Source organism: Emydura macquarii, unplaced genomic scaffold (assembly GCF_026122565.2).
Source record: "Emydura macquarii macquarii isolate MOO-44397 ecotype Brisbane River unplaced genomic scaffold, CSIRO-AGI_Emac_v2 contig_2292, whole genome shotgun sequence".
Taxonomy (NCBI): Eukaryota; Metazoa; Chordata; order Testudines; family Chelidae; genus Emydura; species Emydura macquarii.
Genome location: NW_027132429.1, coordinates 2,169,171 through 2,194,138, shown reverse-complemented (window position 1 = coordinate 2,194,138; position 24,968 = coordinate 2,169,171). Strand labels below are relative to the sequence as shown.

The following is a 24,968-nucleotide window of genomic DNA, read 5'->3' as shown; positions in this document are numbered from 1 at the left end:
CCTGACAGCTTCCTTAGCGCACAGAAGAAAACCCAAGCAACGCAGCTAAGCCAAGCCAACGTGAGTGGAACCTACCTGTTGCCTACGTCCCTTACTGGGCCGATGGTTGGTTTCGGCTTGGGAATAGCAACCTGAAAGAAAAGGCGGAAGTTTTTAATAAGTCACAGCACACCCACGGTTCTGAAAGTGCTTTACAGGCAGCTGGGACCTCATTTAACAGATGGGGAAACTGAGGCAACAAGACAGGAAATGACTTGTCCAGCCTCACACAAGCCAGTGTCATAGCTGGAAACAGAATTTCCCCAGGACAAAGCCCTGTGCACTGGACGGTGCTGCCTCTCTGTTAGAAGGGAAAAGGGCTGTTTAAGCAAACTCCCCACGGGCATCACCACAGCTCACATGGGGGACCCAAGGCAGACTGTTGCACATGCTCCTCAGGCAATTTTTCTTTTTGGTCGAGTCCCAGCTGTTCAGAGCCTGGCGCGCACTGAAGCTTTGCAGGTGAGGGGGAGACGTGACCGCTTCTGTCTGAGAATGATTTACATTCCCTCCCTCACGCCAACACCCAGATGGAAGCTGCCTCCTCTGATTGGTGGCGGTTCTCCAGGGGCCTGGGACAAAGGCAAAATCTCTGCAGAGCCAGATCCGACTCACTTAACATTCAGGAGGCTTTGCCAGTCAGTCCCTGAATCATCCTGCCTAGGTCACAGGGAGCCTGGAGCCCAGAGCCCCATCAAGACTGCTGGCCCTTACCACTGGCATGGTCTGAGGGTCGATAACTAGCCATTTCTCTGTTGTCGTCTCCAGCTGCTGAGAACTCAGAGGCTCCCTTAGACGCACAATCACTTCCAACTTCCCCCCTGTGGGCCGGCGGCCATCCAGGAGCTAGACATGGAAAAGAATGAAGCAGAGATGTGGGTGAGGGGAAAAAACAGTAAAAACCAAGAAGAGGCCAAAGCAAAACAAAACAATGGTGTCTCTAGTCCAATATCCCATCTCCAGACATATCTAGTCTAGCATTCTGCCTCCCTGGGTCATCTAACCCGTATCCTCTCTCCAGCAGAGGCTTCAGACAAAGGCTCAAGCCCATAACTGGCACCTGGGCCGACACTGAAACACTGCACACCAAAAGGGACTGGATTCCTTCCTGACCTTGCACACATCTGCCCTGAAGCATGAGATTGGATTATCCTCATTTTAGCATAATTATCTCTAGTACCGGTCAATTATCCAGGCCACTAAAAAAAACCACATCCAGACACAGCGTCTGCCTTTGCTCCTACAGCAGTAAGCTCCAGAGATTGACTACCCACTGTACAGCAGGGGAGGTGCTGACTGCAGCCGGAAATGGTCGGGGTTTGGCTATGATCAATACGATCCTCAGTAACAGAAGCAGTCTGACATTGGCCAGGAAGTTTAGAGCAGCTGGTAATAATGTCTAGCCCCTACCCTGCCCTGCTGTTTGCTCCTTTCCAACCTCAGCTACTCTGGCCTGGAGGAAGCTCTGGGCCTGGGACTGAAGGAGGTGGGATTTATAGGTAGCTGGTGCTTAAAGAAAGGAGGGGAACCCACCACTGTTCCTTACCTCGACAATCTCCCGAAGCTCACACGTCGTCTCCAGTGCCTCCAGTTTCAGCTGTGCTGTCCCCACAACACGATCTGTCTTGAACAGCCCCCTGGGAGATTTTTTTTGGGGGGGGTGGAGAAGGGGGAAGGGGATAATGACAACATTCAATCAAAATCCTCTTCAGTCCCTCAGCCCAGCGCATCCAATTCCAGCTCCTCCGAGGACCTGTTTGTCCCCGCAACGTCCCCAAAGTGGGAATCAAATTCTCCAAAGTGACTAATGGGCCAAAGGCCCCCACCCACCCTGCCACTCCAACCCGTTCCCACAGTGACCGACCCCAGCACTGCCCCCACACATCCAACCCTCAAGAGAAGGGTTTCAGCTTTTGGGGGGAGGTTCCGTCTCTGTGTCCCCTGTGTGCCAGCTGTGCTCTGCTTCCCCCCTGCTGCGGACAGGAGGAGCAGCACCAGGGAACTGATGTACGGAGGACACCCTATATTCCTCCTCTAGCAGCAGCTGCTCCTTTCCGTTCAGTCCTACGCCTCCAGGGACAGTTTCCTATGCTCCAGTGTCAATGATTCACGCAGGCAACTAGAATAGAGGTTTCCTAGACTCTCACATCTCCCCTCCTCTCTGCCACGCTTGTCAGAGCCCTGGCAATTCATCAAACCCGCTCCAGAGGACCATAAAGTCACGGCTGCTTCTCAAGTTGCCTAGGGAGGGGTGCCATTCTGGGCATGTCCGTGCTGCAAGGAAGGATGTGACTGTAGCATAGATAGGCATACCCCAGGGCTAGCTTTAATCTAGCCAGCACGGATAACAACGCTAGTGAACGGGGTAGCGCAGGCCTCAGCACGGGCTAGTCACTGGAGCACACACCCACGGTCCCGGTGGACTCATAGATACCCTACATGATAAAACGTTCTCCTCCCCACTCCCTAGAGACCAAGCACGCTACCTCTGCGGTGCTTCCGATACAGGGGCGGGAAACAAGCCAGGAACGAGCCCCGCTCTCTGCGTGGCAGCCCGGAGCACTCGCCAGCCGGGCAGAGAGTAGGCGCTGTTCCTTGGCTATGCAATATACTGCCCAGCACATCAGGTACCCCGAGATGTGCACACTTCATCCATCCCACAGCACTGCGGGTGTTGATTTCAGCAGAGGACCGACTGCAGGCAGCAGCGCTGCAGGCGGAGGAGCAGCAGTGAAGCTGTTAATAGGCGGCGGTGATGTCTAAGAGCCTTTGTTTATTTCACCTTTGAATGCTGCCATGGACTCTCTGCCTGCCCCCGATATTCATGAGTTTACAGCCCCAGGAAATATCAAGAGTGTCGTAAGGAAGCTCTCTCTAGCTTCTGCCGATGACATTTAAACCTGCCCTCCCGTCCCCCCAGCCTCGCATCTCACTCACCCTTTGTGGACAACCTCAAACTTGATGCCTTTGGTCTGAAAGACTCGCTTGAGCCCTCGGTGGCCCCGGTTAATATATAGCTTGAACTGCTCTCTGAATTCTGCCAAGGGAACGACAGCAAATCATGGTATTGGTAGGAGGATTGCACAGTCAGGGAAGAGCCGTCGGCTGCGTCCCTGGGCAAGACGGGAGCCAGGAATAAGACTAGCAGTAAACACTTTGCACAGTTGGAATGATTTTCGCCCTGGGATCTCAATGCACTTTGCAGTCAGTTATGCCTTAGAACAACCCGCTCCACCTGCTCCATTTTAAAGATGGAGAAAAGCAAACTGTGGCGAAGTGACCTGCCCCCACGCTATCACAGAATCAGCAGCAGCGCTGGGATCAGAACCCAGGAGTCCTGGTTCCCAGTCCCCTGCTTAAGCCGCTACAGACATCGCCTCAGAGTCTTGGGAAGTAAGACCTTGAGGCACCACTGGAGATCACACCCTCCCGGTCTTTTGACCTCAAACAGAGCTCATTTCACAGAATGAGTTTCCATGTCAGGCGAGGGGAAACTGTGCTGCTGACAGGAGAGGGACTAAAAACAGACCCAGCAATGCACCGAAGGGCATACACTGTGGAGTGCTTGCCCACGCAGCCCTGCCACCAGAGTGAAATCTTGTCCCTTTAACACCCACCCACCCGGCCATGCCAGTCCTAGGCCCTGCCCCCCAGCTCTGCTGATGCTTCCCAATCCCAACCTGCCAGCCGCCCCATGAGTCCAGCCCATGAGCTCTTCACGCACACTTTAGCTAGTGTCTCTTAATCCCGACCTGCACCCTTTGCTCTCCCAGCCCCGAGTCTCCCCGTTGATGTGCATCTGCAAAGCTGCCTCCTGTTTACCCAGGATCCCCACAGTACCCAAGTGCTTCACTGCTGAATCAGTCTTGACCTGCACCATCCATTTCTATTCCAGTTCTGCAACTCTCCTGAGCAGGGACTGCCAAATTGCACATGGGGTGTTTGTCACGTGGGTTCATTCCACATGCAGATCACCTTAAGGCCTGATCTCTAGTCTCCAGAAATGAAAGGCTAACACAAGGGAACCCTCCTCCCAACACAAACAAACTCACGCAACATGCATGCCCATAAGCCCAGATGGGAACCTACCGGGCGAATCTGTGTTTTTGATCACATTGGTCTTATCTTTTTGAGCTTCCTCCTACAACACAAGACACAAGAGAGGATGAGAACTGAGTCTTCCCACACGAAGCCTGGGAATACCGCTGAGCAGCGGCCGTAACTCACCGCATTGGGGTAGGGAAACTCGAAGCGCACGAAGGCATCCAGGTCATTGGGAGGCACACCTTAAAATACAAAAAAAACCCACCCCGTTTATATCTTAAAGGAGAAGACCTGATATGAAACAGATGAGATAAAAATGCAAGGCTTTGCTAGGATCACTGGAGCAAACAATCTCCCCTGAAGCTACCTACCTAGGGGAGAGAGTTTTTAAACTAAAGGGCAGATTAATTTTTACTGGCGACGCCAGGGATAGCTGACGTGGTTGTTTAAGACCGGAAGTGCTGATCTACGTGGAAGACAAATCCTTCTTCTAGGGCGAGCTGAAAACTGCCAAAACTGTTTTGTGATGGAAAAGTGGGGTTTCGATTAAATAATATTTTTCACAAGTGTCCAATTTCCACAGAAAGTTTTGTTTTTTCTTCAAAAACCCCCAAATCCGAAGTATTCCTATTTGGATAATCTGCCGCCCCGCCCCATGGGAGCTCTAGTTCAGATGTCTCCCCCCCCCCATTCTCCTCTACTAGCTGAGCTCCCTGGCTGGACTACATCTCCCATGATGCACCACAGCCAGGGACGCCGAGGATGCACTGATTCCCTTCTCCAACTGGGGAGACAGTGGTGCATCATTGCAGATGCGCGTGAACCAGGAAGTCCAGTCTATAGGAGAATGAAAGCACGAGGCATCCAAACTACAACTCCCATAAGGCACTGCAGCAGCATTTCCTAATAGAAATTTTGCAGTTTTCAAATTTTCCCTTAAAAAATAAGTTTTCTGTTGGGAAAAAAACAAACACATTTTCCGACCAGCTCTAATGCTTTCACTCTGAGATGGTCTAGAATACATCCTGGATCTGTGCATTCTCGCATTCTGCTCAGTTCTTCCCACATGTTCAAACAGTTACCACACCCACCTGATCGCCAGCTCTTGCTATGTCATCATATTTTGTGTTATTTTTGTCTGTTACTCTCATAATGTTTGGCTTTGCTCCTCCAAGGCTAATGACTGGATATTTTTAACTAAAAATTAATCTGGCTGAAGAGAGTTGGTTCAGGTTAAGGACTGGACCTCAGGAGAAACGGCTTCAGTTTGTGGCTCTGCCACAGACTTTCTGTGTGACCTTGTGCAAGTCACTTAACCTCTGGGTGCCTCAGTTCCCCATATGTAAAACAGGGACAGGAATACCGTTCTACCTCAATGGGATGTTGTAATAATTAATAGCATCTGTGAGACACTCAGACATTAGGGTGATGGAGGCCATAAGTACCTAGACGAATAGAGTTACTGCAGGAGAGGGTTATTTCCAACTGAGGCTGAAAATATAGGGACTTACACAGACAAGATGGCTGTGTAAGCACGAAAGGTTGTCTCTCTCTCCAACAGAACTTGATCCAATAAACAATATTATCTCACCCACCTTGTCTCTCTAATATCCTGGGACCAACACAGCTACCACAACACTCCAATTAATAAATTAAGTCTCACAGTCCCCTTCCCCAAGAGGTAGGTGGTATAATCCCTATTTTACACATTGGGAAACTGAGACACAGAAGCTAAATAATTTGCCCCAGGTCACACAATCAATCAGTGGCAGAGTCTGGGATAGAACTAATTTTTCCTGACATTTAGTACCATGTTCTAATCATCAGAGCCCCACCCCCAATGGGATTCTTCTGTTTACTCGGACAGCTCTGCATAACAGTGTTTCAGACGCATGGTTATCGATGTGCCTACCAGTCCACAAGGGAATCGCATACGAGAACGGCCGGGAAAACAGCCACCAGTGATTACTGCTGGCGCTCTGCCCAGCAGTCTCTGGGGCACTTCACAGAAGGTAATTAAAAAAACAGCTGAAAATGGGTGCTTTGCATAGCTGTCCAAGAGCTGGAGCAACATCCCACTCCACCCACAACATTGTAAGACAACGCTCCTTGTTAACACGGCACCCAGGCCACCGCCTTTGGTTGATACCCCACTCGACAGCAGTCACAGTGCCTGGGGCGCTTAAACTGCTACAATCTGACCATGTTAGCAGAACGGATTATTCTCACTGTAGAGCAAAGGCAGAAATAGAGATGCTGAGTGGAGGTTATTTCGCATAGCAGTAATAAGACCCTTCCCCTTCACCCTTCTTCTTTGCTAATAAGAGCCGATTACCGTTTTACCTGGAGGAGCTGGGAGGTTGATCCCTTTCACTATCGTAAGAACCATATCATTGCTGTTCAGCTCAGGAAAGATCCTTCAAGAATAAGGCAGAGTGAAGGTTAAACATCAGATAATTCCTACCTGCGCCAGCCAGCCAAGTAGTGAGTTGGGGCCGGGAGCAGGGGGGTGGGGGGATGGTATGCTCTGCAGTGCCCCTTACAAGTGCTGTAGGCAAACACTTCCAGCTCTTGAATGTTGCAGACCAGCCCAGGTATGTCTCAACTATACCAGTAAAATACGCATCTGCCAGGACAACCTTTTCACACAAATCGTGAAACATTGCACATACTTCGCCATCCTTAGATGGACGGTGGTGCATTTTTAAAAGGGAATTATTCCCATTTTGCGGATGGGCTGTATAGATCTCTGTTTTAACACATATTGTATTTACTTGACTGTATAGTATGGCCACAAGACGGCACATAGGGTTACCCATGGGTGAAACACAACAGCCCTATCCACTCCGCCTACTGCCTCATCTCTACCTGATCCACATACCACACCATGAAAGAACTCAGAACAGTTATTCAGTTCCTGAGAAAAGAGTGCCGGGGGGGAGCGAGGGGGGCGGCCTCCCAGATCTCTCGGGAGGCAGAGGTGAACATGTACACATCCGTGTATGGAGGGACTCCCCCGAAAGCAAGGCCAAGGGAAGCTGCCCCAGTGGAGGGCCAGACATAGCAGCACTGGAGAGGTCTTGGCTACTTTCTCCCACCCTGCAGTAAGGGCTGGAATGAAAGGAGGCATGAAACAACTGGCAGCAAATGAACTTACTTGACCACACTGAAGGTCCTCTGCTCATAGTGGTACCTAGGCAGTGGGAAGCCTTTGGCATGGGCTTGCTTCAAGATTTCCATGTTGTTCTTGCAATCCTCTGCCATCTTCTCAAACCTGGAGCGGGAAGGGCTAAAATGAGCTGGGAATTTACTCTTATGGAGATTCTTTTGTAGATGCCCCAAGTTATTCTGTGCTCTGCTCTCAGGCCAGCGCAAGAACCTTCACCTCTACAGCACCTGCTGTCTGGAAAAGAATTCCTGCATCATCCACTTTCCATCTCCCTATGGCTTGCAGGAGATGGCCTATGACCTCCCCTTCTCGTCTGTGGGCTTGAGAATGTCTCCACCACCAGCAGAAGGCGTGACTGCTGCTCCTGTCTGCCTCACTAGATCAAAGCTAGCTCGAACAATAGCGTTCAGCTGCAGCAGCACAGGTGGCTAACCCAGGCTAGTTGTCTGAGTGCATACCCAGGGTCCTGAATGGGGCTGTTCTCAAAGGTAGCATGGGTATGTCTGTGGGAGCTGCAGCAGTCACAGCTCAGGATTACAGTGTGGAGGTACCCTCAATTTCTCTCTGCTTCTACTGATTCAACTCTAATCCATAGCCTGAAAACTTCACGAGTGACACTAAAAAACACCACAATGGCTTTATTTTGTAACACATATCGTGCACATTACACATTATCTGGTATTCTTGGCCTCTGTCCTTGTTGAAGGCACCTCTATGTGCTTGACCCATTGAACCAGTTCCCATCTCACGACTTCAACCATGAGTCAACAGATACGGAGCAAACTAGACCCATTTGGGCCCCGGTGATCTTAATCTGCAGTCCTAGCTTCGACTCAGGGTGGGGAGTGGACGATAGCTTGCTGAATTTAGTAAAAGCACCTTCTAGGATGGAGAGAGTAACCGGAGACATGGGGCTCCCCATTTAATATTATCACTACAGACACTTCATATATTTAACGTATCACCCTTCATCCAAATGCTTCAGGAGTTGCAATGCTTTTAAGTACTTCACCCACCACTGAAATGCAGCCACCTCTGGAGTAGAAACAGCAGCTCTTCAACAGAGCACACCCACATTGCAAAATGGTGTCCTGTGCCCCAAATGAAACTGCCAGGAATTTTAGGCAGGCAGTATGGAATGACCCATGTTGGAATTTAGCCAGGACACTGGGGTTGGGAAAAATGCCATGGGACTGTTAACCCCTGAGCAGTCAGAAACATTTCTTAGCATCTCATCTGAAAGGCAGAACATCCAGCACAGCCCCCAGCATGATAGAAATTGGCAGAAACACAACACAACCACGTTTCGGAAAGGAAATGCACAATTTCCCTAATGGAAACAACAGGGGAGGACACCATAGGCAATTCTGCAAGTCTCTTGGTGCGTACAGCCAATGCAAGGAAGGGAGCATTAGGGGAAAAGGGGACAGAAATCACTCCTGCAGACATACTTACTTGGTTGTTTCGGCAATGTTCCCTAGGTGAGTGAACTGCTTGGAGTAATTCATACACATCTGGGTCAAAAACACATGAGAGAAAGAAAGTTACAACATTCTGCCCTCCTCTAGTACCTTCCATCCAAGGGTCTGCAGCACTTTACAAACATGCACGGATACAACCTTCTGTGGCAGAGATATTCTCATCCACACTTACAGATGAAGCCACTGAGACAGAAAGAGGAAAGTCACACAATGAGGCAATGGTGGATCGAGAAGCTTGGGATTCTGTTATTTTTTCTCCCTCATACAGGCCTTTACAATCCAACCAGTAAACTAGCATCAGGATCGCGTTCCTCCCAATGCACAGTACACCAATACAAGTCTGCTTAACGAAACTGGAGTCTCCAACAGCGCCCTGTGTAATGTGGTGGATCAGCGGTTCTCAATCTGGGACCCAACAGACCCATGTTTTCTTGCTGTGACCCACTCAAATCCCACAAATTTTCTGACTCCAGAAGAGGCAAAGCAAGTTTTACTTAAGACACAGCAGAAGGGGTGATCCTAACACAGCCAGGATGACAGCTGGCAGAATCTCCCCCTGAAGGAAGAGGGGCAGGAAACGTTACTTAAGGAATGAAAGCTCCCATCCTGGAGGAGTCCACTCCCCTGTGACTCCTGTCCCAGCTGAGTTTAAGTCTCCGAAAGCCCAGCAGAGCACTGTCTTCCTAACCAACCTCCCCCTGCATCTTCTACCTCATGCTGCTGCTTCATCAGCTTCATGAACTCCATGTACTGGTTGGCTGCCTCTGGGGAGATGTTGACCCCACGACGCTGAATGAGCATGAAATCCTCCTTGTTCACGGGGGCTTGGGGCACCTGAAACAGACACGAGGATTGACACTGACCTGCTGCTGCAAGAGAAGAGATTTTCACCTATGCAGAACCATCTGCAAACCTAAATCCTGGAGTAAAGAGTAAGATACCCAGGCTGTACCACATCGTCCATCTGAGGAGCTCAAAACACTTCTTCATTATCCAATCAAGCCCCACAGCCCCTAGAAAGCAGATATTATCCCCATTTTGCATCTCTATTTCCAATGTCCCACAATGAGTCAGTACCAGAACCAGGAATAGAACCAAGGACCGCTGACTCCCAGTCTCCTGCTCTAAGCACTAGACCCCACCTCCCCTCTTATAGCCTGGAATAGAATCCAGGAGACTTGACAGCTCGTTCCCATTCTAATCATTAGACAGCTATTCCGATTCAGGCAGAGAGATCAGCACTCCGAAATCAAGTGTTGGGGGCAGGGTGTTCAAATGTTCAGTACGTAACACAGCTTCAGTGATATTCAAGAGAAGGACCCTTTGCATTCAATACTCCAGAATTCAGGTGAAACACATAGCTATGAATATTCATATAGTGGCTATTTTTAGAGACAGCTCATTATTACAATGTAAGTAGTAATGTATCCATTCATCCTTTTGTTACACAGGATCCCCAATGATCTTTACAAACTTTAACAGTGACAAACACTGTATGTGAGGATCACAATGCCCCTCACTGAAATGCAGCCACTTCTGGGGTGGGAAGCATCAGCTGTCTAACTAGCACACAGCAATGATGCACAACATGGCAGGAGAGGGAATAAAAGATACCATAATAAATCCACTGGGAATTGAGAGAGGCAAAATGGAATTATCCAGGACTTCTGGGCTTTTGAAAAAGCCAGTAATCCTTAATGACTGAGTGGTAAGAGACCAATATTTCTCATGCCGTGGATTGGTCTCAAATGAAATGCACCGCAGGGCTCTCCTTACTTTGGTTATGTCAACAGGAAGCCCGCCCTGGGATGCCTCAATCATGGGGTCAAGGCCCTTGGCCTGACGCAGGAACAGCTTCGCTCCCTCAATGTCGTTCTTCTGTTTGGCTCGAAGGGCTGCCTGCATCAGTTGTTTCTTCCTGCCCTCCAGGAAAGCCAGCTGCTGTTGGGCTGCCGGGAGGAAGAGAAACAGGTTATCACCACCGGGGTGGCCATCAGGACCTCATGCTAAGGGTAGTCTGAGCTGGAAAGGGAAGCTGGGAGTGTTAGAGTATTCAAAATACCAAACCTGTCACCTCCCAGGGCCCAGTCTGTAGCTTCAAACTGGGCACATGTGGTGTAGGTTGTTAGTAATCACTCTGGGGAACTCGCTCACGAATGAGACCTCAGTGGCTGACGACACCCTTTGCAAAGGACAAATGTCAGATGGCTTTGGTGCAGTCAAACCTGAAACACTCTCTGTTGCTAGGCTGCCTGACTACCAATAAAGGATAGCAAAACTAGAAGTTCAGAGAAAGGCAATAGAGATTAGAGGAAGCGGAAGAATTGGCTTAGCAGAAAACAGGCAACGCTTGGCTAAGTGATGGCTAACGTGGCAATAGAAAGGAGGAGAGGAAGAGATTCTAGTCTTGTGTACCAAAGGCATGTAAACAGCATGGAAGGGAATTGTTTAGGATGGGATGAGAAACAAGGAGCAATGGAATGAGTTTGAGAAAAATGTGGGCTTCACTATATGAGCCAGATCGCCTGCAGTTCAGCAGTCAAGAGGCAACAACATCCTACATTCTGACAACAGCTCTGCCTGCAATGGCAGCTACACCATAGTGCCTCTGGCTATAGGAGACAGGTCTTTGGTGTAGCAAACATACAAACAGTTCTTTAGTGAGGCTGTGGGATACAGACACACGCTACAGTCTGGTTCCTCTCTGGTTCCTTGCCTGTGCTGCTTAGAGTCATTGTGCATGGTCTCCCTAAATCCTGGCCTGGCCTAACTACACCCCGGGTACCAAATCAGACAAGGTGCCCACTCCAGCCAGAGAACTGGAGTAGGGATTGGCATCAGTGCCGCAGATCAGCCTATAGCACAGTGCGGCACTGAATGCAGCCTGACCACTTCCTACAGCATCGGTCTTGATAAAGACACAACAATTCTGTGAACTGGAAAGCACAAGTACCTTTCGTGGTGGCTTTTGTGGTTGATTTACCAGTCCCAGCAGGGGCACTTCCCAAAGACACACGTGGAACTTGCTGTGATGGCAGTTTGGGCTGGGGCAAGGTGGCTGGCTTCGACAGCCCAGGGCCGGGGCCAGGCTGTAATTAAGAATCAGGAAAACACATGAAGCTATTTTTCTTAGAACAACAAAATGCGACACTTCTACACTCAGCTGAGAGAAAAAAAAAACCCACGTTAGCCAGCAATATAAAATTCAACCCAAACTCCGTTCTAATACCCTGCATGGACCTTCCTGAGTTAAGTGTATACATTAGGGTCGGTATTTCATAGATACAGCATGTGCCTAGCCCGAAGAAAGCAGTGTCAGAAAGGTGTGACAGTAATTCCCCTAACGCATCAGCTGCTGCACAGCGACTAATCTCAGTAAGAACTCCTGCCCCCATTTGCCTGCTGTACTTGATCACATGAATGGTTTATCCACTCTGGTATCTGACAGGCCAACACTAAATGCTTCAAAACCCAATGTGCAATGCTGTGCATCAGTAGGGGATGTTTTCCTGATCTCTGGAGTTTATATTACATTCCCCCACCTCACCACCCACACAGTATAGTTTCTACAGGGAAGGTTTCATCGCACAAATGAATGGGGTTCTGTATGAACTGGTCCCCTCCTGATAATCAGTGAATACAGCTCAGCATTGGTTTTAACTGATCCATCTTGCACCTAATGGATCAGGTTCCCAGGTTAGCAGAACCTAACCTTCTTCATCTCCCCCACATTGTCATCTTCCTCGGCATTCTCTCGGTCTTCCTGATTGGCTAGTTTCATAGCGGTTTCCAAGACTCCCACGATGCTTTGGTCTCCTGATGAAGCCTCCATGCCGTGGATGGGTGGGAAGCCTGTCAAAGAGATGGCACTTCTAAAGAGGGGACCGAAACTGATCAAACTACTGCAGAGAGCTGCTGCCTACCTGAGCCCCAAAGAGTTAGGAAGATTCCACATCTAGCTACCCATGTGAGAATTCCATTCAAACCCTCTGGCTGAACAGTACTAGATAATCGAACTGCAGGGAAGAAGGGGGCTGTCTCAGAAGAAATGCCAATGACCACAGAAAGGAGAATGAAATTCCCTCTTGCTCCTAAGGGGAAGGAGCTTCCAGGGCAGGGCTGGGGCACATTGTCCTGCTGCTGCCAATGCTGTGTGTGTTCTGTGAATAACGAGGTCTCCCGAGCTGCTATTCCAGAGTGAAATTCACGCATAGAGAAGCTTTAAAAAACGTTGACCGTAGAGCACCCTCTACTGTTCTACACTGGTAGCAAAAATAAAATCAGAAAATACCTGGGGGAACAGGCAGCTCAGCAAAATCTACAGCTTTCCCTGCTTTGTGAGCACGGATGGCCTCCTGGTATTGCTGAAAGAGAAACCAAGACTGAGAACCTCTGCCATGGTGCCTCACAGGCAGGCCCTTCTAAGAAAGATGTATCCGTTATTATTCATGCTGTGGTAGCACCTATGAGCCCCAGGCGTGGGCCAGGATCCTGTTGATCTAACTACTGTATAGACACAGAACGAAAATATAAGGCAAGAGGCAACAGCTGGATACAGAGAGATGGGGGAGCAGAAGGAAACAAGGCAATTCACATGCAAGCTACCAATAGCGGTGGGTGTTCCATTGACTCATCAGAATGAGACGACCAGCTTGCGTCTCAGAATCTTTTTACTGAGTACAAATCTTATCACAGGGTATCAGTTAGGGGTGTCTCCTCCCATTACTGCACTGAGCTTGGAATAAGAAAGGAGACCTGGCTAACTCCAAGGTCCATTGGAATTATGCACATCACCACACTACACAACAATGGCAGATTAGATTCCAACCATTAGGGCTGTATAGCAGAACAGAATTCTTTCGCTTAGGTCTAAAAGGCCAGGTTTTTTTAAACACTCCATTTCCCTGTCAAGATATTGGCAATTTGCACCAGACTTTAATGCTCAATCTTCAAGAAGATACTTATCAAAACTGATGGACTTGACAAATAAAGATGATAGGCACAAGGATCTTTCACCCACCACAGATATGCAGCAGTCTCTGGGGGTGGAACGGGGCAGCTGTTTAACAGCGCACATAAACATTTATGCAACTTGAAGTGATGTATCACAGATCCAATGAAACTGCAGGGGACTTAGGAAGGCAGTATGTAGTTACCCAAATGTACAACAACCCAGTGTTTGGGAAAAGCACTAAACACTCTAACGACTATGAGCGGGAAAGAATTTCACTCAAAAAGATGGCACGTGTAGAGGCACAGACCCCTAGCAAGTAAGGTCAGCACTGACTCAGAGAGAAGGCAACCAGCTATTGAATCCCCAGCAGCAGACAACATTGCCCCATAAAGAATTCTGTTCTGCTGTGCAGCCCTAATTCAGAACTGTATCTGTTGCAGGTGAGGGGAGCCAGGATCCACTCCGAGCTGCAGGCTTAGGCTGGGGTTACAGGACTTGCATGGTTTCCTCACCTTCACAATGCGCTCATGCATTCTTGCCTTCCGGTCATCTCCTTTGCTCTTGGCCTGAGCTGAGGCTGTTTTATACCTCTCCATCCTCTGCTGCAGGGCCTCCATTATGTCTCGAGGGGGTGGAGGGATGTCTATTTCAGGGGTGGGAAGAAAAGGAGGCCACGTTTATTGGGCTTACTTTTCTAACTTCTCCCTCCTTAACAAAAATCAGTAACTCCGTACCCAGCCCTGGCTGAGGTGGTAACAGGAAGCAACTCAGCATGCTAGGGTTTAGCTCATAGGGCATTTCATTTCCAACCGGTTTCTAACCACTGCCTATAATATCTAGCTCTTATAATAGCACTGTTCATCAGCAGATCTCAAAGCGATTTACTAAGAAGTCAGTATCATTAGCCCCATTTTTTACAGATGGGGAAACTGAGGCACAAAGCGGGACCGTGACTTGCCCAAGGTCACCCAGCAGGAGAGCCAGAAATAGAACCCAGGTCTTCTAAGTCCTAGTCCAGTGCTAGGCCACCCTGACTCCTTCCTGAGAGTTGATGACAAATAAGAGCTGTTCCCTGCCAACCAGGGAGCAAACATGTTCCCACCCCTGCACTCACATGCCCACCCATCCCTGTATCAAGAGGAGTCTTCTGGCTTTCCCAACATGCTGCACAAGCTCTGAAAGGTTTTAGAATGTTTTCTGGTAGATGCCGTGATCTCTGCTGGGAATGGCTGAGCTGGAGTTTGCAAAGCAAGACCACTCAACCTAGTCAGATGCCCAAGCCTGCCTCCTCCTCCCCTCTAGCTCCTATCTACTTCCTGGGCAGGTTTCTCCTTTCACTACCGGGGGGTTTGCTGTCCTTTGGAACAAAAGCAAGGATGAGCAGTGTGCACAGCAAATGTCAAACAGGCAGCAAAGCAGGCAGCTCCCATTCAGTCTATTGGAAATTCCAGGGTTCATCATCTACACAGCATAGTAAGCAGCCACCCCGGCATAACTAGAGGTTAAAATACCAAGGCATCGTTTGGGGCTCATACCTGCAGCAGGGGCTGCTGATTTTGCTAAAGGCGTTGCTGTCGCCACAGTGGATTGTTGTTGGGGGCCTGGGGACAACAGCTCCTTGGGCAGCTGGTCTGTGAAAATAAGATTGTAAGTGACAAGTGAAAAATCAAAAAATCAATCAGTCCAGATTGGCAGAAAGTAGATAGGTTGCGCCTCCCCGACCAGGCTTTGCCTTTGTCTGGCACCTTCCAAACCAGGACCCCAAAGCACTTAATCAAATCTCCCCTTTCCTCCCAGCCCCATTTTACAAATAGAGAAATTGAGACACAGAGTGGTACAGTCCCTTTCTCAAGGCCACTCAGTGAGTAAGCGACAGAACTAGGAATAGAACCCATGAGTCCCAACTTCCAGGCTCTCTCCAACCACTGGACAACACCAAAGGCTAGTTTACACTAGAAATACTTTGCCAAAATAGCTGTAGCCGTGTAGCTGTACTGGCAGAACTCCCTAGTGGAGAGGCAGCTTTACCGGCATGAGGGGATCTTTTGCTGGTACAAGCCACCTCCCTGAACGATGCAAGGACTCTTTTACTAGTTCAGCTGCGAGTCAACGGGTGGTTTTGCCGGCACAGCTATGTAGGTCCAGGGGGTGGATTTCTTCACGTCTCTGACCAATATAGCTATGCTGGCAAAACTTTGTAGTTTAGACCTGTCTTAGCAAAGAAATATCACGACTGCTCTTTTAGCACATACATTTTCCTCCATTCGGTCAGGGCCTCCATTCCCATTTCAATGGAGACAGTGGGAACCCCTCCTGAAAGCAGATGCAGCTGTTTGGCAAAGCCAAGTTTCAATTCTCACCTGGGCGTGGGGGCAGGCAGCCCAGATCCACGGTTTCCCCTTTACCCAAGGCTTCTAGAATGGGATCAAAGCTCTGAAAGGCACAAGACAGGGAGAATAGTACTTTTAACCTCTTTCTTCAAAGCATCTCAAAACACTTCACAGCCACTCAAAGAAGCCTCATATATCCCATGTGAAGTGGGCCTTATCTCCAATTTCCAATTGAGAAAACCAAAGCAATTTGCCCAAGGTTTCACAATGAGCAGAAATTAGAACACAGTAGCCTGGACTTCCAATGTCCTGCCCTAACTACTAGGCCACATTCTGCACCAGAATCAAAAATAGAACCCAGCTCTCTGGGCTCCCAGCTTCCTGCTACGGCAAACGAACCATAACCCCAGCGCAAGTTCAGTGTTGGTTACAGAGGGATGCGCCAGAGGTGGAGGACAGATAGGAGCAGACGAATGTATTTTCTTTAGCCACACCTGAGCCGGTATATGGAGACAATAACTGCATCGGCATTAACTTCAATTTTCAAGATTTTTTTCTGTAGAGGGGAGGCCACCGCTTGATTTTAATTCTCCACGTGAAGCTGAACTGAAGGAAAAGCCAGTCCCAGAATAAGACTAGCCAAGGTGAAAGAGTCACAAGTATGCCACACAGCCAGTGGATATGACTTATCAGCAGCCTTCTAAGCACCTCTGATCAACTTCTTAATTGCACCCACTGAAAGTCTCTCTTCTAGGGCTAATCTAAAGCCCCTACCAGCCTAACAGAATGGTGCTTTGGCTGGCAGGCACATACCTTAGCGATGCGGTAGTATTTAGTGGCCATCCCAACACTGCCTTGCTGCTTAGCCTGCAGTGCTGCTAGCTTGTACTCCCGCTGCCTGTCCTGTAGGAGCACCTGGGTGGTGAAGTTTTCAGAACCTGTGGGGAGACAGAGAAAAGAATCTTGTGTTTTGTGTCTGTTTCAGAATCATCCAATGCAACATCAGGGGAACATCACAACAGTAGGTACTTAAAAGCTCAACCTTCTGTGATGGGAGAGAAAGAAAGGGTCTCCCATTCTTACCTGAGTGAGAAGATAATGCCACAGGGACAGGTTTTTCCTCTGGCTTCTCCGGGGATTTGATAGGCAAGGCCAGGGCTGGCTTTGGAAATACAGGAGGCGGCGGCGTGGGAGACAAAGCAGGTGGTGGCTTGGCAGGTGTTGCAGGGGGCACCTGCGGAGATGCTGCAGTGGGTGGCTGCAGAGACGGATGGCTAGATACACTGGAGCTTCTGTTGGGTGTGGAGCTCTGGGATGACGAAGTCAGTGGAGAAGGGGACGGCTGCTGGAAGTTCCCACCCTTTCCTAGCGCTACTGCGGGTGGGATTTCCTCCTCATCAATTTTTTTGCCCTTCCTCACAGAGGTCAGCATGTTTTCTAATGTCTTGGAAACAAACAACAATGATGGATAATTAGCTATAAGCTTCCAAACTCTCCCATTCTTGGTTTTGGCCAACAGCTATCGAAAACAGGTGCTTAAAAATTAGCTAGAACTTCAGCTAAGAACTGCCAGCAGGAAAACTGCATGCCAGCTCCTTATTTCTCAGCCAGCCCAGAAACTGCAGCCTGATTACACCCCAGAAACCCACTGCCTGTCATCAGCTGGGAAGCCACTCCTCAGCCAAACAGCAAGTTCCTAGTTCCCACATTTTTCACGACTAGAAAGTAGTAGTCTCTTCGATTGCAACAGTGTCATTCATCCTACGGGAGCCCAAAGAGCTCTACACACCACACGCTCTGTATGGAGAAATCACACCACAGAAATGCAAATCTCAGTGGTGGGACGCAGCAGCGCGAGCAGCAGCAGCACACCAGCAGAGCACAGCCAGTTTCACAAGTGAAGACTCCACACCCAAATGAAGATGCAGGGAGAATTTTAGGAAGGCAGAAAAAAATTACCCAAGATTAAATTTGGCTAGGAAGCTGAAATGGGCGCTATGACTTTTGAGGAAAGCACTATGGGAACTTTCATGACCATGAGTGATCAGTACCTCAATTTTACGTCTTATCGGAAAGCCAACACCTACAGAAGTACAGGGTCCATTAGGGCTACACTGGGGCCTTTGGGTTCAATGTTATCTCTGAGGATCCAGCAATATCACTAAATATTAAGATATCAGAGCGCTGCGTTCCTTGCAGTATATTGATTGCTGAGGAGGCTATCCACTATTGTACTAGCCATATTTAGGCACCTAAATAAAAGTGGCCTGATTCTCAGAAGGGCTCAGGACCCATAGCTTCCTCCAAAGGCACTAAGAGCAGCAAAGGCTCTGCAAGGCTAAAAAAAAACCCAGGCCTCTTCCGTGGGCACCGAAATATGGATTTACCTGCCATACTTTGAAATCAGAAAATTTTGGTCATGCTCAGTTGCAAGTTTAATATCAAACAGTTTCTAAAAAATCTTTTCCGTTTTATTTTTAAAAAGCATCCTGTAAGAGCAGATGGTTACCAAGACGTTCGCCTGGGCATATCACGTTCTGGGTGCATTATTTAAAGCTCACCTTGAGGCCTCTTTCATATCTGCGCACTTTGGAGTTGTCTCCAGATTCCTTTGCGTTAGCAGTTGCTGTTCTGTACATTTCCAGCCTTTCCACCAGAGTGGATTCTATGCTGCTGGAATCAGCTGGAGATTCATTCACCTGTAAGAGCCCAGAGAAGCAGAAGAAAAGTGTTGTTAATGAATCCAAAGCATTGGCTGGCTGGGGGACAGCCATATCCACACTTCCAAGGAGAGACTTTGATTTCACTCAGCTCAGGACAGTCAGATTAGACTGATCAGTTTCACTTTCTGCTTCTTACATGCTAGAACAGTTCTACTGGACTACATGGGTCTAGAGGGACCATAACTCAGGGTATTTGTGTTCACACATGGAGGATTGATGGTGGCTAGCTGGTGAAGCAATAGGTGCCTTAGAAATATCGGACAGCACAAGGCTGTTGAGTTTGCATTCACTAACCCAGCCACAAACAATGGAAGTGTCCCCGGTTTTGTTTTGTTTTTAAAACAGAACTGGTCTTCAACTAGTTGAGAGTCTTTTAAAGACACTCACATCGAAGGGAATTGGTAAGGACATAAGAACTCTTCTCATTGTACACCAGGGTTCACACAAAGGATACCAAGAGCTGAATCGGCGGAAGAATGCATGCATTGTACATACTCAGAAAAGCCTTTAAAGAGACAATAGAACGGTATGCCTATGTCTGGTCACTGGACAGTGCGATAATTATGACACAATCTCCAACGAAAGTGAGAAATTAATAGCAATAATGCACAGCCCTTTCTGCTAGCAGCAATGACCTAGACCCAGAGGTCTATGGCCTTTTCCAATCTTGTCGGCTCTAAAACCCACCTGATTTCAAGAGACAACTAAATACTCTGCTCTGTTTTGTTTTTTCAGGTACTTGGCTCCCGAAGGTTCTGAACAGTAACTCTAGAGGGGGTGCACATTTAGCCCCTCATCCTGCCATTTATGACACACAGGACAGCTGCTGCACCCGCAGAGCTCTACTGAAGGCAATGTGACTCCTTGGTGGCACAGCATTTTCCCCATACATTGCAAATTGCTGGAATGGGCCTTCTCTTTTCCAACCCATTGCGCTGCCAGATCCAACTCGCTCAGTTTACAAGGAACAAAGCAAGCCTCTGGAATGTCACCAATTCAATCTGGGATCTGAAAAAAACCAGCTCCATCTTTTACAATATTGTTGGTAACAACGGTGTTTGCTGTCAGAACCTGGCCCTCGGTTTTGTTATTGAGGTGTGAAGCAGAAGAGACTCCAGCTCACTCTTCCCCTAAAGCAACAGGAAGCTGGACTTTGAACTCAATAGGTCATTTACATAGAATCTGCAATGCTAACAGGCACACATGCTGGTTTGGTCAATGGGGGGGGGCAGATATGACTTGCAGACATACAGGGAACAGATACGTAGCATAAGGAGGAGCCATTTCTATACTGTGGCCACACTTCCACCTGGAAACAGTGAGCAGAACGAAAGAGGAAGCAAAGTCAGAAGGGGAGTTTTTCACCTTAGCGGTAGGTACTGGGGAATCCTTGATTTCTTCCTCTTCACCCAGGACTTCATTGAGTTCTGCCTACAAAACAAAGAAATTTAGTCTCTTAATTTTGTCTAGAGATGCTCAAAATGTAATTAACACTGATGGGAAGTGGAGCAGCAATGTATAAACTACAGAGAGACAGAGTAAGGGTGAAGTTAGTAAGGAACAGGCATTGCAACAAGACTCCTAGCATTTAATGAGTATCTCCTCCTATTAGGATGTGACAGGCACTTGTGTATAATACACCATCTTTAAGGACATGGAATAATCTAGGTGTCAAGACACTAGCTCCAGTATGTAACATTGTGGAATGCCTATATGAATATTAGCACAATGTGTTTGGATCACAATGCGGCTGTGTGCAAAATTGAGTAGAAGGATCCCTGGTCAGTGATACACTGGGGATATAAAGCTTTTTGGAGAAAAAATCCTGTTTCTCCAAGAGGACTAGAAGGAGCAGGGAGATGAAGGGATCTATTCCCCTGTTGTTACATAGGGATTCTCCCTCAGACATGTCACTTTAGACGTTCCTCACATACAAGGCATCAACCAGATAACAGGGCCTTCTGTGTAACACTTCCAGTCCTTCACCAGGTACCAATTCCTTCATACCATCAGATCATCTTCGTCTTCCAGATCTTCTTCCTCGTTCCCATCCTCTTCATCCAGGTCCTTCATGCAGAGAGCAGCCATTCTCTCAATAGCTTCCATGGGCAAAGGGGCTGAAAAGAAGAAGAGACAAATACACAGTTCATCTCACATAACCATTTAGTATCAGAATTCAGACTAGTGCGCTGGGAGGATGGGGGGGAAGAAAGGTCTTGTTGCTAAGCACAGGATTGCAAGGCTCTGCCACTGATCTCTTTCTGTAGCCCTGAAATTAAGGCACTAGAGTTACAAACTGCAAAGAAGTTTACAGTTTGTAACTCTTTTAATTAAGTCCTTCTGAGATTCAGATGCACCCTCATTGAGCAGATGTATAATGTGCATACAGTTGAGGACCACTTACTTTTCCCTTTTAGCTTCTCTTTAGAATCTGGCCGGCCTCCAACGATAGCATTGAATTCTGCTTCCAGTTCAGCATTATTCTCCTGGTTATTGTCCATCATCCCATCTGGAGAGAAATCCACTAGCAAACCCATCTACAGAGGATAAAAGACAACCCACTAGTCAGTGGGTTCCTAATAGGCAACAAGAGGCAGTGATATATAGTGCTTAGATCATGGGACCAGGCACCAGGAGTCTTGAATCCCAGTCTCAACTGAAAAAAGGAGTAGTGTTATCTGATGGTTAGAGCAGGGGATAAGGAGAAGGTACTTTTTTCCTTCCAGTTTTGGATTAAGAATAGCCATAGTGGGTCACAGCACTGGTCCAACTAGCCCAGCATCCTGTCTTCCTATATGATAGCTAGTGCCAGAAGTTTTACAGAGAATGAACAGAACAGGGAAATCATCACATGATCCATCCCCTTTCATCCAGTCCCACCTTCTGGCAGTCAGTGACTAGGGACACCCAGAGCATGGGGTTGCGTCCCTGACCATCTTGGCCAATAGCCATTGATGGACCTATCTTCCATGAACTTACCTAGTTCTTTTTTCAACCCAGTTATACTTTTTTTGGCCTTCACAACATCCCCTGGCAATGAGTTCCAGAGGCTGACTGTGCATTGTGTGAAGAAGTACTACCTTATGTCTGTTTTAAACCTGGTATCTATTAAATTCATTGGGTGACCCGAAATTCTTGTGTTACGTGAAGTGGAATGTGACCGCATGGTTAGAGCAGGAGACCGTGAGTCAGAACTCCAAAGTTCCATTCCCTTCACCTCTGTGTGCCAATTTGCCCACTGATAAATGAAGCTAACATGGTACCTACTTACACTATTAGGCATAGCGCAGTTTAATGTATGTTCATAAAGCATTTTGATAGCCTCATATGAGAAAAGCTAGAGGAATACAATCGTATTACGCAACCCATTCTTTATGACAACTTCCCCTAATGTGTGATCAAGGTGTGTCTTGCTGCTTGTACAATGGAGTGCACCTCACTGTAAATATCTGAGAGGATTCTGTTTTCATTCTGTTTGTTAAGAAGAATCATATCTCTTTCCCTCCTATAAAGACTGCTGCAAAGACTTAATTGTAGACTTAATTATGTGCTTTTATAGAAGTGTTTGATGTGCTCCTCCCCACCTGCTCCCAATACTTGTCTACGCTTGGAGTTTGACCCAAACCTGGTGGGCGGAAGAAGAAAGCATAAGGAGGAGGGCAGACTTTCAACTGAGACAGCACAGGGCAGGGCAGTATAAATCCTGTATGCATGCACAACTACGTAAAAATCCCTGACAGACGGCAAAACTCAACTCAATACCTCCTCCTGGTAGATTACTAAAAGAAAGGCTAATGCAAGTACTGTAAATCTGCAGAAGGCCTGAAAATGGGGAAGCAACACGCAATCCCCTCACACTCCAAGCTGCAGCACAGTCAGATAAATGTTATGGTCTATCAAGGTTTTATAACCAATTAAATTGAAAGCTCTCACTAATTAACTGGCCATAAATTAATTTTATTTAGAGCAGGATTCAAGGAAAGGGAGAAGTTTAATACATTATCCTCACCTAACTGGATTCTAAAGACATGATTTGTCTATCTGACACAAATCCCTCCCAGCATATGATGAAATGGAAGGCTGTTACCATATGTCACTGGACACTTCGTCCTACATAGATTTGCAGTAGAGCTCTGATTTGGTCCATGACGTGCACATTGTGACAATTTGGCCATTCTGAACATGCTCATCCTGCAAACAGGTACGTCCACTAATAATTTGGTGAGGTGCTACAGACAGCAGTACTAGTTACTGTGATCTGTGCCTAGATACCATAGCGACTGGAATACCATATATACCAGCACTGAAAATGCTAGCAGATTTTTCAGTCATTCTATCTTTTAGCACATAGGCAAGCTCAGTAAAAAGGGTGCAAAAGAAAGGTTTACAGAAGCTCAGCTACCTCCATTCCCTGGTACAAGAGACCTGGAATAATGCCCAGCTTTACCCACCACAGAATGGAAATGTTGCAGGATGCTGGACCGTCCATCCGACAGATCCCAGGCTAAAGTGCCACTCTATGACACGGCATCACATTTTACTCCTCTTAGACAGTCTCTTAGGAGCAATCTAGTTCCCACCCTTAGACGAGCACATGTGCTCCACAGGCTGGAGAGTGGCAGGCACAGTGTAACAGAAAAATGAGCTTTGAAAAGTTAAATTGATTCTTTGACACTTGTAAAAAAAAATGTTAAATGAAAAAACAAATTTTAACACCACTTATTTGAAATGTCATCAACAAAATCCTAAATTCTCCTCCCCTGTCTTACTAGGAAAATAAAGCAATTGTTTGACCATGCCTGTTGCTGTCAGAAAGTTGACCTGCAAGTCACACAAACCTGCTGCTGTATGATTCTGATCTAAGTTAATAAAAGTCAGAGATAGAAATAACCCAAAAGATGACCCTGCACACAGGGATTGAGAAATCTGAGGTTACTAGTTCATTATGTACACGCAAATGAACATTAACATCAGGAATTCTGCATCGTGAAACTAGGGTAAAAGAAGATATTGTGCCTTAAGGATGTACGCAACACCATTTAACATTTCATACCTTAGTATTTTTTTTGTTTACTTTTATTAATATATTTTGTGCATTAGCAGAAAGATGTTGGAAACAAATGAATCACTCCTGCTCATCTGGTCCTATCCTTGTCCCAAGGGACTAGGGTGGAGAGGTATAATAATGACTTGTTTACTTCTATTATTTCTGGTTGTTCAAAGTCTCCTGATGTGATTTCTAAATGACAGCAAATCTGCTTCCCACCATAGGATGGAGGCAGAGTCCACTTGGATTACAACCTGGCTGATTTTCCCACTGGTAAAACCAGTATTTTTACCATAAGGCCATCAGGACAAAAATTCACCCACAACACAAGAACCAATACTAAGATACAATAACAACAATTTTCCATCTCTAGTACTTTTCATCCTGAAGGAGCCCAAACTTTACAAACTACTTACCCAAGCCTGCTCCCACTGAAGTTAAGAATAACAGGGTTGGGGCCTTTATACACATGACGGTTACTTCATATACCAACCACTTGTTGCAGGTGTGGGGGTGGGGAGGGGACAGCCGCCACAGGGATGAGGGGAATTTTGGATTCTGACAACAGGACAACAACACTTTTTTACACCAAGAATCTCACAGCAGCTCCGAAGGGAAAGGTATTTCTTCCGACAGCCAGAGGTAAAGCAAGAAAGGAAACCCAGAACTCACCTGCTTGGCTCTAGCAGCACCACTGCTTCCTGGTGGTGGAGGCGGCCTCCTGTTCTTTTTCATTTCTTTTTTTCTCCCTTCAGACTGAGTTGAAGAGAATCAGGCTCAGCGCACTAGGTCAGATGGAGCTGGATGGTTACAATGGATCACTCAGGCACCGTTCCTGTGTTTCCGCATTACCCAGGGGTGGCATGGCTAACCAACCTCATTCCTTCCCCCTCCTAATGCTTTCCTCTTCCCCTCCTCTTCACTCCTCCCTCCTCAGCCCTCTCCTCCCACCCACTTTCTCCCTCCAAAGCCCCCTCTCCTCCCAAGAGTCCCCAACTGCCTGGAGCTCTCCCACAAATCCCCAACACAGAAAACACACTTCCCAGATATTTGCATCCTTCTCAACCCAGGAGATGCATGCTGAGCTATTCTCCCTGCCCCAGTGGGCCTGCTCTCTCCCTTCTCCAACTATCCAAACGGCCTCCCCCGCCCCCAACTCCCGGTCCCCCACTCCAGCACCT

General features: G+C 47.6%; 1 protein-coding gene across 2 annotated transcripts in view; it reads right to left on the bottom strand.

Annotated features, from left to right (window-relative positions):
- Positions 1-24,686, bottom strand: part of CC2D1A (coiled-coil and C2 domain containing 1A) — a 33,558-nt gene extending 8,872 nt beyond the window's left edge. For both annotated transcript variants that reach the window (XM_067560592.1, XM_067560593.1), the window contains exons 1-24: positions 24,460-24,686; positions 21,145-21,277; positions 20,748-20,857; positions 20,106-20,171; positions 18,579-18,716; positions 17,101-17,461; positions 16,831-16,955; positions 16,048-16,120; positions 15,223-15,318; positions 14,200-14,330; positions 13,025-13,097; positions 12,446-12,585; positions 11,687-11,822; positions 10,510-10,682; positions 9,445-9,567; positions 8,708-8,766; positions 7,241-7,357; positions 6,427-6,500; positions 4,267-4,325; positions 4,129-4,180; positions 2,977-3,076; positions 1,586-1,676; positions 754-885; positions 76-131 (exon numbers count right to left, since the gene is read on the bottom strand). In XM_067560592.1, coding sequence (XP_067416693.1) covers positions 76-131; positions 754-885; positions 1,586-1,676; positions 2,977-3,076; positions 4,129-4,180; positions 4,267-4,325; positions 6,427-6,500; positions 7,241-7,357; positions 8,708-8,766; positions 9,445-9,567; positions 10,510-10,682; positions 11,687-11,822; positions 12,446-12,585; positions 13,025-13,097; positions 14,200-14,330; positions 15,223-15,318; positions 16,048-16,120; positions 16,831-16,955; positions 17,101-17,461; positions 18,579-18,716; positions 20,106-20,171; positions 20,748-20,857; positions 21,145-21,277; positions 24,460-24,522 — 2,681 coding nt within the window. In that variant the 5' untranslated portion in view covers positions 24,523-24,686. The remainder of the gene's footprint in view (positions 1-75; positions 132-753; positions 886-1,585; positions 1,677-2,976; positions 3,077-4,128; positions 4,181-4,266; positions 4,326-6,426; positions 6,501-7,240; positions 7,358-8,707; positions 8,767-9,444; positions 9,568-10,509; positions 10,683-11,686; positions 11,823-12,445; positions 12,586-13,024; positions 13,098-14,199; positions 14,331-15,222; positions 15,319-16,047; positions 16,121-16,830; positions 16,956-17,100; positions 17,462-18,578; positions 18,717-20,105; positions 20,172-20,747; positions 20,858-21,144; positions 21,278-24,459) is intronic.
- Positions 24,687-24,968: the final 282 nt, after the last annotated feature.